Source organism: Palaemon carinicauda, chromosome 14 (genome assembly GCF_036898095.1).
Source record: "Palaemon carinicauda isolate YSFRI2023 chromosome 14, ASM3689809v2, whole genome shotgun sequence".
Classification (NCBI taxonomy): Eukaryota; Metazoa; Arthropoda; class Malacostraca; order Decapoda; family Palaemonidae; genus Palaemon; species Palaemon carinicauda.
Genome location: NC_090738.1, coordinates 114025353 through 114041269, shown reverse-complemented (window position 1 = coordinate 114041269; position 15917 = coordinate 114025353). Strand labels below are relative to the sequence as shown.

General features: G+C 42.9%; 1 protein-coding gene across 1 annotated transcript in view; it reads right to left on the bottom strand.

The window, feature by feature from the left end:
* Window positions 1-15917, bottom strand: part of LOC137653625 (dynein axonemal heavy chain 7-like) — a 162813-nt gene that overhangs the window by 65049 nt on the left and 81847 nt on the right. The window contains exons 44-49 of the mRNA XM_068387191.1: window positions 15111-15289; window positions 14818-14943; window positions 7544-7717; window positions 6089-6301; window positions 5661-5738; window positions 4355-4449 (exon numbers count right to left, since the gene is read on the bottom strand). Of these exons, the coding sequence (XP_068243292.1) occupies window positions 4355-4449; window positions 5661-5738; window positions 6089-6301; window positions 7544-7717; window positions 14818-14943; window positions 15111-15289 (865 nt within the window). The remainder of the gene's footprint in view (window positions 1-4354; window positions 4450-5660; window positions 5739-6088; window positions 6302-7543; window positions 7718-14817; window positions 14944-15110; window positions 15290-15917) is intronic.

Here is a 15917-nt window from a genome sequence, read left to right as displayed (position 1 = left end):
TCTTAAGGACTCCTGAAACATATGAAGCCGCAAGTTCACCAGACCCATCCCGAATTGCCTTGTCCATGCTAGACATGATCAGCATGGCCGAGTCCTTATCTGAAGGGGAAGTCTTCCTGCTTAAGGCTCCCAAACACCAATCGAGGAAGTTGAATATCTCGAAGGCACGAAAGACTCCCTTCAACAGATGATCTAAATCGGAAAAGGACCAGCAGATCTTCGAACGTCTCATAGCCAACCTGCGGGGAGAGTCAACCAGACTTGAGAAGTCGGCCTGGGCAGAGGCAGGAACCCCCAAGCCGGGTTCCTCTCCCGTGGCATACCAGACGCTCGACTTAGAAGCAAGCTTGGGAGGAGGAAAGACAAAAGAGGTCCTTCCCAGTTGCTTCTTGGAATGCAACCAGTCCCCCATAACCCTCAAAGCTCTCCTAGAAGATCTGGCAAAAACAAGCTTGGTGAAGGCAGGCGCAGCAGACTGCATGCCCAGAGCAAACTCGGAGGGAGGAGAACGAGGGGTTGCAGACACAAAATGCTCAGGATACAAGTCCCTGAACAAGGCAAGGACTTTGCGAAAGTCTAAGGAGGGAGGCGAAGACTTGTGCCCTTCAATATCAGAGTGAGGTTCATCCAGATGTGCAGCTTCATCATCCGATACATCATCATCCAAAAGTTGAGTTGTGAGTGGCAAAGGCAGAGCAGCAAGCTGAACGGCTGAATCCGGGAGAACGGGTGCATGCGTACCTGCGGATCCAACATCATGCCTCTGCTGGTCGGTCTGCGAGCTGGCAACAACAAAAGCAGAGGGCTGGTGTGTGGGAGGGGCTGCGGTGGGCTGAGGAGCATGCGGTATGGTATGCAGAGCATGCTGTAAGGTATGCGGCTCATGCTGCATGGTATGCGGAGCATGCTGTAAGGTATGCAGAGCATGCTGCATGGGCTGAGGAGAATGCCGCATAGTGCTGGAACCCGGCAACTCCTGATGCGGCAGCTCACGCATGTTAGCAGATGGTGCAGCAAGAACATGCGTCTGGCAGGGAGGACTGCGCATCGGTGGAGGAGCTCTCACAGGTGGAGTGTGGGAGCAGGCAGCCGCAGTATCTGCTGAGCGCACAACCTCTGCGGGTTGTAGGTTAACAGGAGAGGTGTTAACTTTCTCGGCATGATACTCCTGCATGAATGCCGCAAGCTGAGACTGCATAGTCTGCAGCATGGACCACTTAGGGTCTACTGTGGTTGGAGCAACAACAGACGGAGCAGTAGCCTGTTGAGGGACCACTCTACCTCTCTTGGGAGGTGTGCAGTCATCAGATGACTGCGGCGAGTCCGAACTGACCCAGTGGCTACACCTGGGCCGTTGGACTAGCTCGGAAGGGACCTTACGTTTGAGCGGTCGTGAGACCTTGGTCCACCGTTTCCTCCTGGAAACTTCTTCCACAGACGAGGAATGTAAGGGCTCATTCATCTGTATGTGGATGGGACGATCCTTAACAGATACGTCCGCAACCACTGAGGATACATCCGTGCGCCGATCAAGGCCTGCCGAACCCTTTGGTCCTTCGACATTGCTTCTCCCCTGGGCTTGGGAGCTTGCAAGAGGTCCCGGACTGGGAGGACGACTGGCACGCACAGATGTACCCTCATGCGCAACACTGACACTGACACTATGCACATCACTAGCACTAACACTTCCCACTGCACTCTTCGCTTTCAGCTCTCTGACATCTGCCAAGAGCTGATTACGGTCACTAACCAACGACTCCACCTTATCACCGAGAGCCTGAATGGCACGCAACATATCAGCCATTGCAGGCTGAGCACTCGTAGCAGGTTCGGGAGTCACCACCACAGGGGAAGGAAAAGGTTGAGGGGCATGGGGAGAGGAAAAATCCACAGAGCGAGAAGAACTCCTCCTATCTCTCTCCTTCTCTAACCTACGTGCATATCTAAGGAATTCGTTAAAATCGAATTCCGAAAGCCCAGCACATTCCCCACATCGATCTTCCAATTGACAGGATTTACCCCTACAATTGGAACATACGGTGTGAGGATCTATAAAGGCCTTCGGAAGACGCCTAGTACAAGTCCTAACACTACACTGCCTGTATTTAGGAACTTGGGACTGGTCAGACATCTTGAATTTAGAAGTAGTCAAGGGGGAATTCCAAAATTAAGCAAAGTTCGTTAACCAATAAATCAAATTAATTCCAAAAGCTTGCTAAGCTAAGGATAAAGCTTCCTGAACAGCGAAGGCTAAACTTTAGAGCAAATACATCACCAAATCGTGAACAATAACTCCAAAATCAACAGCGTATCCAAGTAGGTCTTGCCGGCGGCACGACAGAGGAAAAATTGAGTTCTTGTTGACAAGAAGTACTTGAGTACCTGCTCACAGATGGCGCTGTTGAGTACACCCCCACCTGGATAGCGATCGCTGGCGTATCCCGACCGTAGATTTCTGTCGGGCAACGGAGTTGACAGCTACATGATCATCGGGTAAGATTAATATTGAAAAACACACACATACAGTATATATATATATATATATATATATATATATATATATATATATGTACTGTATATATATATATATATATATATATATATATATATATATATATATATATATATATATATATATATATATATATATATATATATTTATACAGTATATATGTGCATAGAAATCCCAAAAGTTTACATGTGATGGGCATGTAAGCCACAAAAGGAAAAAGGAAAAGACGATTGGATTTAATACTTTCATCCTATTAGAGACAACAATGGACACATCTATTTATTTATCTATTAATCAAATTATAGAGTTCTGTCCTAAATTTATACAACACATTCTCACACTGAAACATCAACCACAAATAGGTTGATGATAACTTACACGCAAAGGGTATCACATACTGTATGTATAATGCTTATATATTGGTCAATAACTAACTCTACACCTTTTTAAATAAGCAGTTAGGATGAAAGTGAATTTACATCTAACTTATTAGCAATACCATCTTCTTAGGTCTATCTTGTTCACTGGTACATCTAAAAGTTAAAGGGGTTTTTATTGATGTGCATTTAATTTTTAAACACTGGGTAACTTTGATAACTTTGATAATTATGGCTTCATTTATTGATTCATCTCTAATATGTAACACACAACTAGAGAGTGTTGTTTTGGATAGCCTAACTCTTGTGGCCAAGCACGGGCTCATTCTTTAAAGGCAGCTCATGAATGACAGAGACAAGGGAAAGTGACAATGCTCTAAGCGAGCAGGACAATGCCCTTAAGACTTACGGTGCCCAAGCCTCTATCCACCCAAGTTAGGACCAGGGAAGGCATGGCAATGGCTGATGATGTCAGCAGGTAGACCTATAGGCTCCAAACCCCACCTTTGATAATTATGGCTTCATTTATTGATACATCTCTAAAATGTAACACACTTTTCATTTGGTTAATTAATTTTGATTGGATTTATTTCTTTGCATTAGGTTAATTACTTTTGATTTGATTCCTTTCTTGATATACGGTCAATTACTTGTGATAATGTTAACTGCTTTGGACAGGGTTAATTACTTGAAATTAGATGCCCTACTTTAGGTAGGGTGAATTACTTGAGATTGGGTTAATTAATAGAGATAAAAGGCCTTACTTTATATTTGATTAATTACTTTTTATATGATTGATTAATTCAGATTGATTTAAATATACTTTAAATTGTATTTACTTTTGATTTAGTTAATTATTTTATATTGGGTAAATTAAATTTTATTGGGCTTATTATTCAAAATTGGGTTAATTACTTTTATTTGGGTTAATCACTTCTTGAACCGGCTAATTACTTTAGATTAGATGCCTTACTGTACAGTAGATTGGGTTAATTACAGTTGACATAGTTAATTGCTGTAAAGAGGGTTAAATAAATCAACTTGATTTAGTTAATCACTCAAGATTGTTAATTAGGTTTTACTAGCTTAACTACTTTAGTCAAGTAATTACCTATCAATAGGCTTATTAGTTTGATTAGGTTAACCCTTCTACCCCCAAAGGACGTACTGGTACGTTTCACAAAACTCATCCCTTTACCCCCATGGACGTACCGGTACGTCCTTGCAAAAAAATGCTATAAAAATTATTTTTTTCATATTTTTGATAATTTTTTGAGAAAATTCAGACATTTTCCAAGAGAATGAGACCAACCTGACCTCTCTATGACAAAAATTAAGGCTGTTAGAGCAATTTAAAAGAAATATACACCAAAATGTGCTGGGAAAAAAGTAACCCCTTGGGGGTTAAGGGTTGGAAATTTCCAAAAAGCCTGGGGGTAAAAGGGTTAATAATATTCATACTCACTTGAACATGACTAAACTCATCGGTTTCTTGCTCATGTTGTTAAATTCCGCTAGGTAACCCTCAACTGTTGTCCGGAGTCCCTCCAGGTCCTCGACCTAAAGAGGCAACGGAAATTTCAGTTACGTACTTTCGAACGAGAGAAGGCAATTAGTAAACAAATTCACATAATACATTATCAATTGTGTATATATCAGTGACTTCATGGTCTTAAATCCACAATGTAGAGAATGGAAATGATTCATTGTATAAGAAGATAGATTTACAAATGACTATTAGGTTGTTCACAAGTTTAAATATCATTCATAATTCATTAATTATATCAATGATTCAAGACAACTTTGTTATACTGCTAAGAGTTTGGGAAAAGTTATTCATTATAAACTGAAAAAAAAACAGATGCGAAGATAGGTCAAACATTCATCATGTAGAAACTGAATAGTCTGGACTACTCTTTACAGATCCCCCTCTGTCCTCATACACCTGACAACACTGTGATTACCAAGCTATTCTCTTTTGCTCAAAGGGTTAACTGCTGCACTGTAATTGTTCAGTGGCTACTTTCCTCTTAGTAAGGGTAGAAGAGACTCTTTGGCTATGGTAAGCAGCTCTTCTAGGAGAAGGACACTCCAAAATCAAACCATTGTTCTCTGGTCTTGGACAGTGTCATAGCCTCTGTACCATGGTCTCTCACTGTCTTGGGATAGTGTTCTCTTGCTTGAGGGTACACTCAGGCACACTATTCTGTCTTATTTCTCTACCTCTTGTTTTTTTTTTTTTTTAGTTTTCATAGTTTATATGTGAAACACTTACTTTAATGTTGTTACTCTTCTTAAAATATTTTATTTCAATTAATTATTTCTCGAATTTTCCTTATTTCCTTTCCTCACGGGGCTATTTTTCTTTGTTGGGGCCTTTGGGCTTATAGCATCCTGCTTTTCCAACTAGGGTTGTTGCTTAGCAAGTAATAATAATAATAATAATAATAATAATAATAATAATAATAATAATAATAATAACAATAATAACAATAATAAGAAGAAAGTAATAAAAGATGTAGAGAGAAGTTGTAAGATGAAGGTTGAATTAAAAACAAGTATTAAGAGCAAATAAGTGGAAGGGGCACTCAAGGAAAGTAATAGAAAGGGTCATAAGTGAAAAACAAAGTCAAATGAGAGTTCTAGTGAAATTATACTGCACATAAAAGAGTGGAGAGAAAATCTCTCTCAACTTGTAAAGAAAAGATCCGATGTAAATAAGCTAATGTTGATGGTGATGAAAATGATGCAGTCAGAAGGTAAAAACTGACCTGGACATAGTGTCGACTTTCGCTCTTTGGGTCGGCAAAGTCACAGTAGACGAGGTTACGTAGGTCGTTCTCGGAAATCTGAAGATTTTTGTAATATTTGATGATGTTAGGTTAAGTTATATATTTATGATTCCAATGACCTATAAAGCCACAGCCAATTTTTTTGTAACTAACTTCTATAAAATCATTTTAGGAAATATCATATCAGACTAAACTGTCAAATACATGTAGAACAATAAGCTAATAAACATAATTTCATCATAGCAACGATTACTTGAACCTTGTTTGAAGATACAACTACTTAAACTTTTCTGTATCCAATGCCTTATGATGCTGCATCCTTAAAATAGAAAATTAGAAAGAATTAAGTTTATCCACTAAACTTGAAATTGAAAACTAAAATCTATAATGACTGCAGCTTCTCTTACCACCCCATCTTCATTTTCATCCAGTTCTGCAAGCAATTCATGTAGGTTCTCATTGAGGTGCTTGCTGCACGCAGTGGCCACCTTGTCCAGGAGCCAAGTTCTGTCGCCGCTGTCCACCAAGCGATCATAAAACACTCTGAGTACCTCGTGGACCCACATTTTCTTCATGGAGCGCAGGTCCTCCATAGTCTCAGGAACTGACAACAACACACCCTAATCAAGAGATGTTGGTTTAGCGAAACTAAATTTTTCTATTTTAAAGTAACAGCCTAGTGAAATTAACATATGGTCATGAATTGCATAAATTCTTACATCACACTCCTGTGACTACAGCAATAGTTGATTAACCAATCTTTGGTTGGAAGATAAGTTGAGTAAATTTATGGTCCTGTTAAAGAAATTGTTGGGTAAACCTCTACCTGGTTATAAGTTATGACTTGCAGTGCCATAGCCTCTGTCCCATGGTCTACCTCTGTCTTGGGTTACAGTTCTCTTGTTTGAGGGTACACTTGGGGACATTATTCTATCCTAATCCTCTTGTTTTGTTAAAGTTTTTATAGTTTATATAGTTTATATTTGTTTTAATGTTGTTACTGGTCTTAAAATATTTTATTTGTACTTGTTTCATTTCCTCACTGGGCTGTTTTCCCTGTTGGAGCCCCTGGGCTTATAGCATCCTGCTTTTTCAACTAGGGCTGAAATTTAGCAGGTGGTGGTAATAATAATAATAATAATAATAATAATAATAAAAATAATAATAACAATAATAATAATAATTAATGTTACATGAAGTTTTCTAACTCATGTGTCTGCCTTCTATAATGATGGACAAGTAAACAGTCAATGGTTATGAAATAAGTAGTGTTGACATTATTAGATAAGTCGTGTTACCTATAAAGAATAAATTACCTAACTTGGGAGCTTTCCAGTTTAATTAAATGTTATTGGTATAAATAATTTCAGCTCTTGAATGGGTCAATTCTATGCGATACTCTCAAAACTCAACAACCTTCCACTTTGATCACCAACAATACTAATATATAGTACACATTGTTATTTGTTACTTAATTCAATACTGCAATGTCAAATTTAAGATCCTTCTTGTTTCATTAATGACCTTTTGAGTATATTACGCTACTTTCAGGACTCGAATCAATCATACAAGGCACATTCATAGGTCAAGAGCTCTTCTGTTTAATTAGGGGTAATTTGAGCGGTTAAGATAATCTCATAAAATTATACAAAAGCACATCTGCTAAAAAAACGACACTAATTTCATTTTAAAAAAATATTAACCAGTCAGCCAAAAAAAATGGATATACAGTGGAGTAGTTAAGTTGCACAGAAAAATTATCTGCTTGTAATGATTAAGGAGACAATAAACTATTAAAAGTAACTACAGCATCAACTAACAGTATGAATAACACTTACATTCACCAATGTAATTCCTCTTACCTGTATCACCCTGAAGTAATCCTTGAGATTGAAGATATAGTGTGACCTGGAAGGGGTGGGCCTCAAGTTAGTTGCGGCAGCCCTGTACACTTCAAGGGTTCCACTCACAATCTCTCCTATGCAAGGGTCGAACATCTTGCTGAAACCCCTGGTGTCTAGATGCCACAGTAGGATCTTTGAATGTATAACAAGAACTCTATTGCATTTCCCTAATGAGAAGAGCTCTATTGACTATCTAGGTTGAGAAGAGCATCATCATATTTCTTAAATAAGAAGAACTTTACTGCAATGTCCAGATAGAAGAACTTTATACTATTTCATTCCAATTCACTACAGACATACATATAGTATAAGGGATAAGGAAAGATAATAAAAAGTCCGAAAACATTGAAAATACACAAGATGAAGAAAAATCTGAAATGGAGAAATGTTATTTTTATTAGTAAAATAAATTTTTGAATATACTTACCCGATAATCATGTAGCTGTCAACTCCGTTGCCCGACAGAATTCTACGGGAGGGATACGCCAGCTATCACAATACTAGAAGGGGGTGTACTCACCAGCGCCACCTGTGGCCAGGTACTACAGTACTTCTTGTTGACACCTCCTCAATTTTTCCTCGGTCCACTGGTTCTCTATGGGGAGGAAGGGAGGGTCAATTAAATCATGATTATCGGGTAAGTATATTCAAAAATTTATTTTACTAATAAAAATAACATTTTTCAATATTAAACTTACCCGATAATCATGTAGCTGATTCACACCCAGGGGGGTGGGTGAAAACCAGTGTACAAGATTAAAGGATAGCTAAGTATCCCGTATTTCATATAACAGTTATCTCAAAATAACAATGAAATAATAAGTACCTGGTAAGGAAGTCGACTTGAACCGTTACTCTGCCTCTTTTTTAAGTTCGTCTTCCTTACTGAGCGCAGCGTTCCTCTTAGGAGGCTGAATCAACTCAAAGGTGCTAAAGTATATAGGGCTGCAACCCCTACTAAAGGACCTCTACACAACCTCTAACCCAGGCGCTTCTCAAGAATGAATTGACCACCCGCCAAATCAAAAGGATGCGGAAGGCTTCTTAGCCTACCGTAACAACCATAAAAACAACAATAAAAGCATTCAAGAGAAAGGTTAAAAAAGGTTATGGGATTAAGGGAATGTAGTGGCTGAGCCCTCACCTACTACTGCACTCGCTGCTACGAATGGTCCCAGGGTGTAGCAGTTCTCGTAAAGAGACTGGACATCTTTAAGATAAAATGATGCAAAAACTGACTTGCTCCTCCAATAGGTTGCATCCATTATGCTCTGCAGAGAACGGTTTTTATTAAAAGCCATCGAAGTAGCTACGGCTCTCACTTCGTGGGTCCTTACCTTCAGCAAAGCAAGGTCTTCCTCCTTTAAGTGAGAATGGGCTTCTTTAATCAGAAGCCTTATATAATACGAAACCCCGTTTTTGGACATGGGCCTCGAAGGTTTCTTGATGGCACACCATAAGGCTTCTGACTGTCCTCGAATAGGTTTTGACCTATTAAGATAATATTTCAGAGCTCTGACAGGGCAAAGAACTCTTTCTAGCTCGTTACCTACCATGTTGGAGAGGCTAGGTATTTCAAACGATCTAGGCCAAGGACGTGAAGGAAGTTCATTCTTAGCTAAGAATCCGAGCTGTAAAGAACATGTTGCAGATTCGGACGTGAACCCAATGTTCTTGCTGAAGGCATGAACCTCACTGACTCTTTTAGCTGTCGCAAGGCAGACGAGAAAAAGAGTCTTGAGGGTAAGGTCCTTGAAGGAAGCTGACTGGAGAGGTTCGAACCTAGGTGACATAAGGAACCTTAAGACTACGTCTAGGTTCCAGCCTGGAGTGGGTAGACGACGCTCTTTAGAAGTCTCAAAAGACTTAAGGATGTCTTGAAGGTCCTTGTTGGAAGAAAGGTCCAAACCTCTGTGGCGGAGAACTGAAGCCAACATACTCCTGTACCCTTTAATCGTAGGAGCTGAAAGGGATCTCTCATTCCTAAGATGTAATAGGAAGTCAGCTATTTGGGTCACAGAGGTATTGGTAGAGGAAACTGCATTGGCTCTACACCAGCTCCGGAAGACTTCCCACTTGGATTGGTAGACTCTACGAGTGGATACCCTCCTTGCTCTGGCAATCGCACTGGCTGCCTCCTTCGAAAAGCCTCTAGCTCTAGCGAATCTTTCGACAGTCTGAAGGCAGTCAGCCGAAGAACGTGGAGGTTTGGGTGCAACCTGTCTACGTGAGGTTGACGTAGAAGGTCCACTCTTAGAGGGAGAGTCCTGGGGACGTCGACCAGCCATTGCAGTACCTCTGTGAACCATTCTCTTGCAGGCCATAGGGGAGCAACCAGCGTCAGCCGTGTCCCTTCGTGTGAGATGAACTTCTGAAGGACTTTGTTTATGATCTTGAACGGTGGAAATGCGTAAAGGTCGAGATGGGACCAGTTCAGCAGAAAAGCATCCACATGAACTGCTGCTGGGTCTGGAACTGGGGAACAGTACAAAGGAAGTCTCTTGGTCATGGAGGTGGCAAACAGATCGATGGTCGGCTGACCCCACAAGGTCCAAAGTCTGTTGCACACGCTCTTGTGGAGGGTCCATTCCGTGGGAATGACCTGATCCCTTCTGCTTAGGCGATCTGCTGAGACGTTCATGTTGCCCTGAATGAACCTCGTAACTAGGGTGAGGTTTAGACTTCTTGACCAAATGAGGAGGTCCCTTGCGATCTCGTATAGGCTCCTCGAATGGGTCCCTCCTTGCTTGGAGATGTAAGCCAAGGCTGTGGTGTTGTCGGAGTTCACCTCCACCACCTTGCCTAGCAGGAGGGACTTGAAGTTCAATAGGGCTAAATGAACTGCTAGTAGCTCCTTGCAGTTGATGTGGAGCGTTTCCTGTTCCTCGTTCCACGTTCCCGAGCACTCCTGTCCGTTCAAGGTCGCGCCCCAGCCCGAGTCCGATGCATCCGAGAAGAGATGAAGATTGGGGGTCTGAATCGCCAACGATAGGCCCTCCCTGAGAAGGAGATTGGTCTTCCACCACAAGAGAGTGGTCTTCATCTCTTTGGTGACTGGGATAGAGACTGCTTCGAGAGTCAACCCCTTGTCCCAATGAGCTGCAAGATGGAATTGAAGAGGGCGGAGGTGGAGTCTCCCTAGCTCGACGAACAGGGCCAACGATGAAAGGGTCCCTGTGAGACTCATCCACTGTCTCACCGAGCAACTGCTCCTCTTCAGCATGCTCAGGATGCAATCTAGGGCTTGGCTTATCCTTGGGGCCGATGGAAAAGCCCGAAAATCCTGACTCCGAATCTCCATTCCCAGGTACACAATGGATTGGGAGGGAATGAGCTGAGACTTTTCTAGATTGACTAACAGACCCAGTTCTTTGATCAAGTCCAAAGTCCAGTTGAGACTCTCCAGACAGCGACGACTCGTGGAGGCTCTCAACAGCCAGTCGTCTAAATAAAGGGAGGCTCTGATGTCCGATAAGTGGAGGAATTTTGCTATATTCCTCATCAGATGCGTAAACACCATAGGAGCTGTGCTTAGGCCAAAACACAGGGCTTGGAATTGGTAGACAACCTTTCCGAAAACGAATCTCAGGAAAGGTTGGGAGTCTGGATGAATAGGAACGTGAAAGTAAGCATCTTTCAGGTCCAACGAGACCATCCAGTCCTCCTGCCTGACCGCTGCTAGGACCGACTTCGTCGTCTCCATCGTGAACGTCTGCTTGGTGACATAAGCATTGAGCGCGTTGACGTCCAGCACCGGTCTCCAACCTCCTGTCTTCTTGGCCACCAGAAAGAGACGGTTGTAGAAGCCCGGGGATTGATGGTCCCGGACTATAACCACTGCCTTCTTCTGTAAAAGGAGCGACACCTCCTGGTGCAACGCTAGCCTCTTGTCCTTTTCTTTGTAGTTGGGAGAGAGGTTGATGGGAGATGTGGTCAGAGGGGGTTTGCGGCAGAATGGTATCCTGTAACCCTCCCTCAGCCAACTGACAGACTGGGCGTCTGCACCTCTCTTTTCCCAGGCTTGCCAGAAGATCTTGAGTCTGGCTCCTACTGCTGTCTGGAGATGGGGAGAGTCAGTTTTTGCCTTTAGAAGTCTTGGAACCTTTCCTAGACTTGCTCCTGGAAGAGTCTGGACGGGAGCTTCCTCGGCTGGGGGCTCTACCACGAAAGGGCGGAATAAACCTCGTAGCAGGAGTATCAGCCACTGGGGTGCGATAAGTCCTGGGGACTGAGGTAGCAACCTTAGTCTTACGAGCTGATGAGGCCACAAGATCATGGGTGTCCTTTTGTATCAGGGCCGCAGACAAGTCCTTAACAAGCTCTTCGGGAAACAGGAACTTAGAGAGCGGAGCGAAAAGGAGTTGAGACCTTTGACAAGGTGTAATGCTGGAGGAAAGGAAGGTACAAAGCTGCTCCCTTTTCTTAAGCACTCCTGACACAAACATCGAAGCAAGCTCGCCAGATCCATCCCTAATAGCCTTATCCATGCAGGACATTAAGAGCATGGCTGAGTCCTTGTCCGCAGGGGAGGTCTTCTTGCTAAGGGCCCCCAGGCACCAGTCTAGGAAATTGAACATCTCAAAGGCTCTAAATACACCCTTTAGGAAGTGATCAAGATCTGAGAAGGTCCAGCAAACCTTAGAGCGCCTCATTGCTGTACTACGAGGAGAGTCTACCAAACTTGAGAAGTCAGCCTGGGCAGAGGCAGGTACTCCCAAGCCTGGTTCCTCTCCTGTGGCATACCAAACGCCCGCTTTAGAAGTGAGCTTAGTCGGAGGAAACATAAAGGAAGTCTTTCCTAGTTGTTGCTTAGACTGCAACCACTCCCCTAAAATCCTTAACGCTCTCTTAGAGGACCTTGCAAAGACGAGCTTAGTATACGTTGACTTGGCTGGCTGCATGCCCAGCGAAAACTCAGATGGCGGAGAGCGGGGGGTAGCAGAGACAAAATGGTCTGGGTATACCTCTCTGAAAAGAGCCAAGACCTTACGAAAGTCAATAGGAGGCGGAGAAGACTTGGATTCATCCACGTCTGATGAGGGGTCCAGGTGTGCAGCCTCATCATCAGAAACCTCATCACCAGAGTGTAGCGAAGTGAGAGGTAAGGTATGCTGAACAGCAGAATCTGCACGAGCTGGAGCAAAAACGCTTGTGGTTTCCTCCTCAAGTCTCTGTTGAGGGAACACCTGAGGCTCAGGCTGCAAAGGCTGGTCAAAAGTAGCAGCAGAAGGTAGGCGCATGGGTGGAGGAGGCTGACTCCTGGCATGAGTGTCTTGCCTCAAGGGTTGCGCTTGCTGTAAGGTGAGCGGATGCGCAGTAGCAAGTTCCTGAGGAACGAGTTGAGGTTCCTGAGGTGTGAGCTGCGAGAGTTGGGGTAGAGGCTGCGCAGAACGTATAACTTGTCTCGCGAGTTGAGGTTCCTGAGGCGCAAGGCTAAGGTGTTGAGGCTCTCGCCTTGAGGAGGGTTGAGGTCGCTGCAGCGAGAGCTGAGGTGTCTGCCTCATGGATGGGAGAGGTTGTTGTACCTCAAGAGAGTGTTGCCTCACTGGTGGAACCGCAAGTGGAAGCGGAGGAAGTAAGGTATAAGCTTCCTGTTCCCATTGCTGAGGTTGCCTTAAGGAAGGCGGAGGTAGCTGCACACCACTGGAAACTGGTAACTCAGTACGTGGTAAGGTATCCTGAGGAGCCTCAACATCGTACGCCTGGCAGGCAGGACTGCGGTTAGGCGGAGCGATCGCAGGAGGAGGTGTAACCTTCTCAGCCTGACACTCACGCATCAAGACCGCAAGTTGTGACTGCATGGACTGCAGTAGAGTCAACTTGGGGTCGGCAGACACTAAGGTCTGCTGAGGCAAAGCCTTAACAGAAGTGATCTGTTGCGGCAGCACCTTACTCCTCTTAGGAGGAGTTCCTTCAACTGATGACTGCGGCGAGTCAGAGCTGATCCAATGACTGCAGCCAGGTTGTAGAGCTCTTGAGGTCTGGACTCTGCGTTTGAGAGGTCTTGAGACCTGAGTCCAACGTTTCCTCCCTGACAATTCCTCAGCAGACGAGTAAAAGACGGGCTCAATCGTCTGCGGGTGGGAGTGACGGTCTCTGGAAGACACGCCCGCAACCACCGAGGATACTTCTGTGCGCCGATCAAGGCCTGCCGAACCCTTTTGCCCTTCGACATTGCTTCTCCCCTGGGCTTGGGAGCTTGCAAGAGGTCCCGGACTGGGAGGACGACTGGCACGCACAGAAGTACCCTCACGCACCACACTGACACTGACACTAGCACTTGGCACTGCACTGACACTAGCACTCGTCACAGCACTGGCACTATTACCACCCACTGCACTCTTGACCTTAAGTTCCTTGACTTCGGCCATAAGAGACTTATGATCACTAACCACCGACTCCACTTTGTCACCTAAAGCCTGAATGGCACTCAAAACAACAGACATATCAGGTTGAGGGCAAATAGTAGGTTCGGGGGTAGCCACTACAGGGGGAGGATAAGGTAGGGGATCATGAGGTGAGGAAAAAAGTGAAGAGCGAGAAGAACTTCTCCTAACTCTCTCTCTCTCTAACTTGGTTGAATACTTAAGAAATCGGACAAAATCAAGTTCCGAAAGTCCGGCGCATTCCTCACATCGATCTTCCAACTGACAGGGTCTTTCCCTACAGTCAGAACAAGCGGTGTGAGGATCTACCGAGGCCTTCGGAATACGCCTATTACAAGACCTACATCGTCTATGGGGTGGGGCTTGTGAAATGTCAGACATCTTGAATCAAAGAGTTAGCCAAGTGGGGATTCCAAATCAAGCAAAAAGATCGTTAACCATTAATCAGAACTAAATAATAGCTATCTAAGCTAATATAGAAGTTTTCCAGTAAAGCGACAGCCGAAATCTGAGAGAAATACTTCACCAAAAGCCGTGAAAATACTCCAAGATCATAAGCGTATCCCAGAACGTCTTGCCGGAAGCACGACAGAGGAAAAATTGAGGAGGTGTCAACAAGAAGTACTGTAGTACCTGGCCACAGGTGGCGCTGGTGAGTACACCCCCTTCTAGTATTGTGATAGCTGGCGTATCCCTCCCGTAGAATTCTGTCGGGCAACGGAGTTGACAGCTACATGATTATCGGGTAAGTTTAATATTGAAAAAACACAAGCAAAGATATGAATAAAGAGCGAGAACAGAGGTAGGGAAAAGACTGATTAAGCTGCTTTACTTTTTCCAACAAACCTTTGAGTAGATTGAATGGATTGTTGCATCATCGAAGTCGTTGACAGCAATTACGTTGAAGTGCCTCAGGAGACGCGGAGTCAGGAGCGTTCGCCCGCTGTCTCTCAGGGTCATCGTGGATACTAACTGAGGAGTTTAGAGAATACCTCTAAATATATACATATTTAACCATAAATGTGTGTGCATAAATATATATATATATATATATATATATATATATATATATATATATATATATATATATATATATATATATATATATATATATACCAACCAAGCCTCATATTCCCCACCTGCATATCCTCCAAGTGAATGGGCTCCACTTCCTTCCGAATGTCGTACCAGGTGGCATGATCAATCAACTGACGGATGAGCTCCAGTGGTGGATGAGAGCCGAAAGCATCCGTCTGAGGTAGGTTGAGGTCATCCACATAAAGGACACACTTCTTCCCGACTGGAGGGCCGTACACACCTGTGTAGTGGAAGCAAATTTTATTAATCTGTGACTCTTTAAAGACCAAGCATAATGGTTCATTGGCTGAATGTATAAATGGGATGCTTTGTTGCATGGGTGGTTTAGCTATTAAAGGATAAAAGTGGCAGTAACTGTTGTGGTGAATTTCTCCGAATTCAAATGCAGAATATATATATATATATATATATATATATATATATATATATATATATATATATATATATATATATTTATATATATCTATCTATCTATCTATCTATATATATATATATATATATATATATATATATATATATATATATATATATATATATATAATTATATATATATCTATCTATCTATATTTATATATATATATATATATATATATATATATATATATATATATATATATATATAAATTCAGTATATATGTATGTATGAATGTATGCATACCATAAAAATAGAGACAACCTGGACAGATAACTGAACAATAGTACATGGTTGGACGAAAGTTGGGAACAAAGCAAAAGAAGTTTCAGCCTCTTGAAAGAAGTAATTGGAAAAGAAAAGTTAAACAGAAGCATGGAAAGAGAGAGAGAGAGAGAGAGAGAGAGAGAGAGAGAGAGAGAGAGAGAGAGAGAGA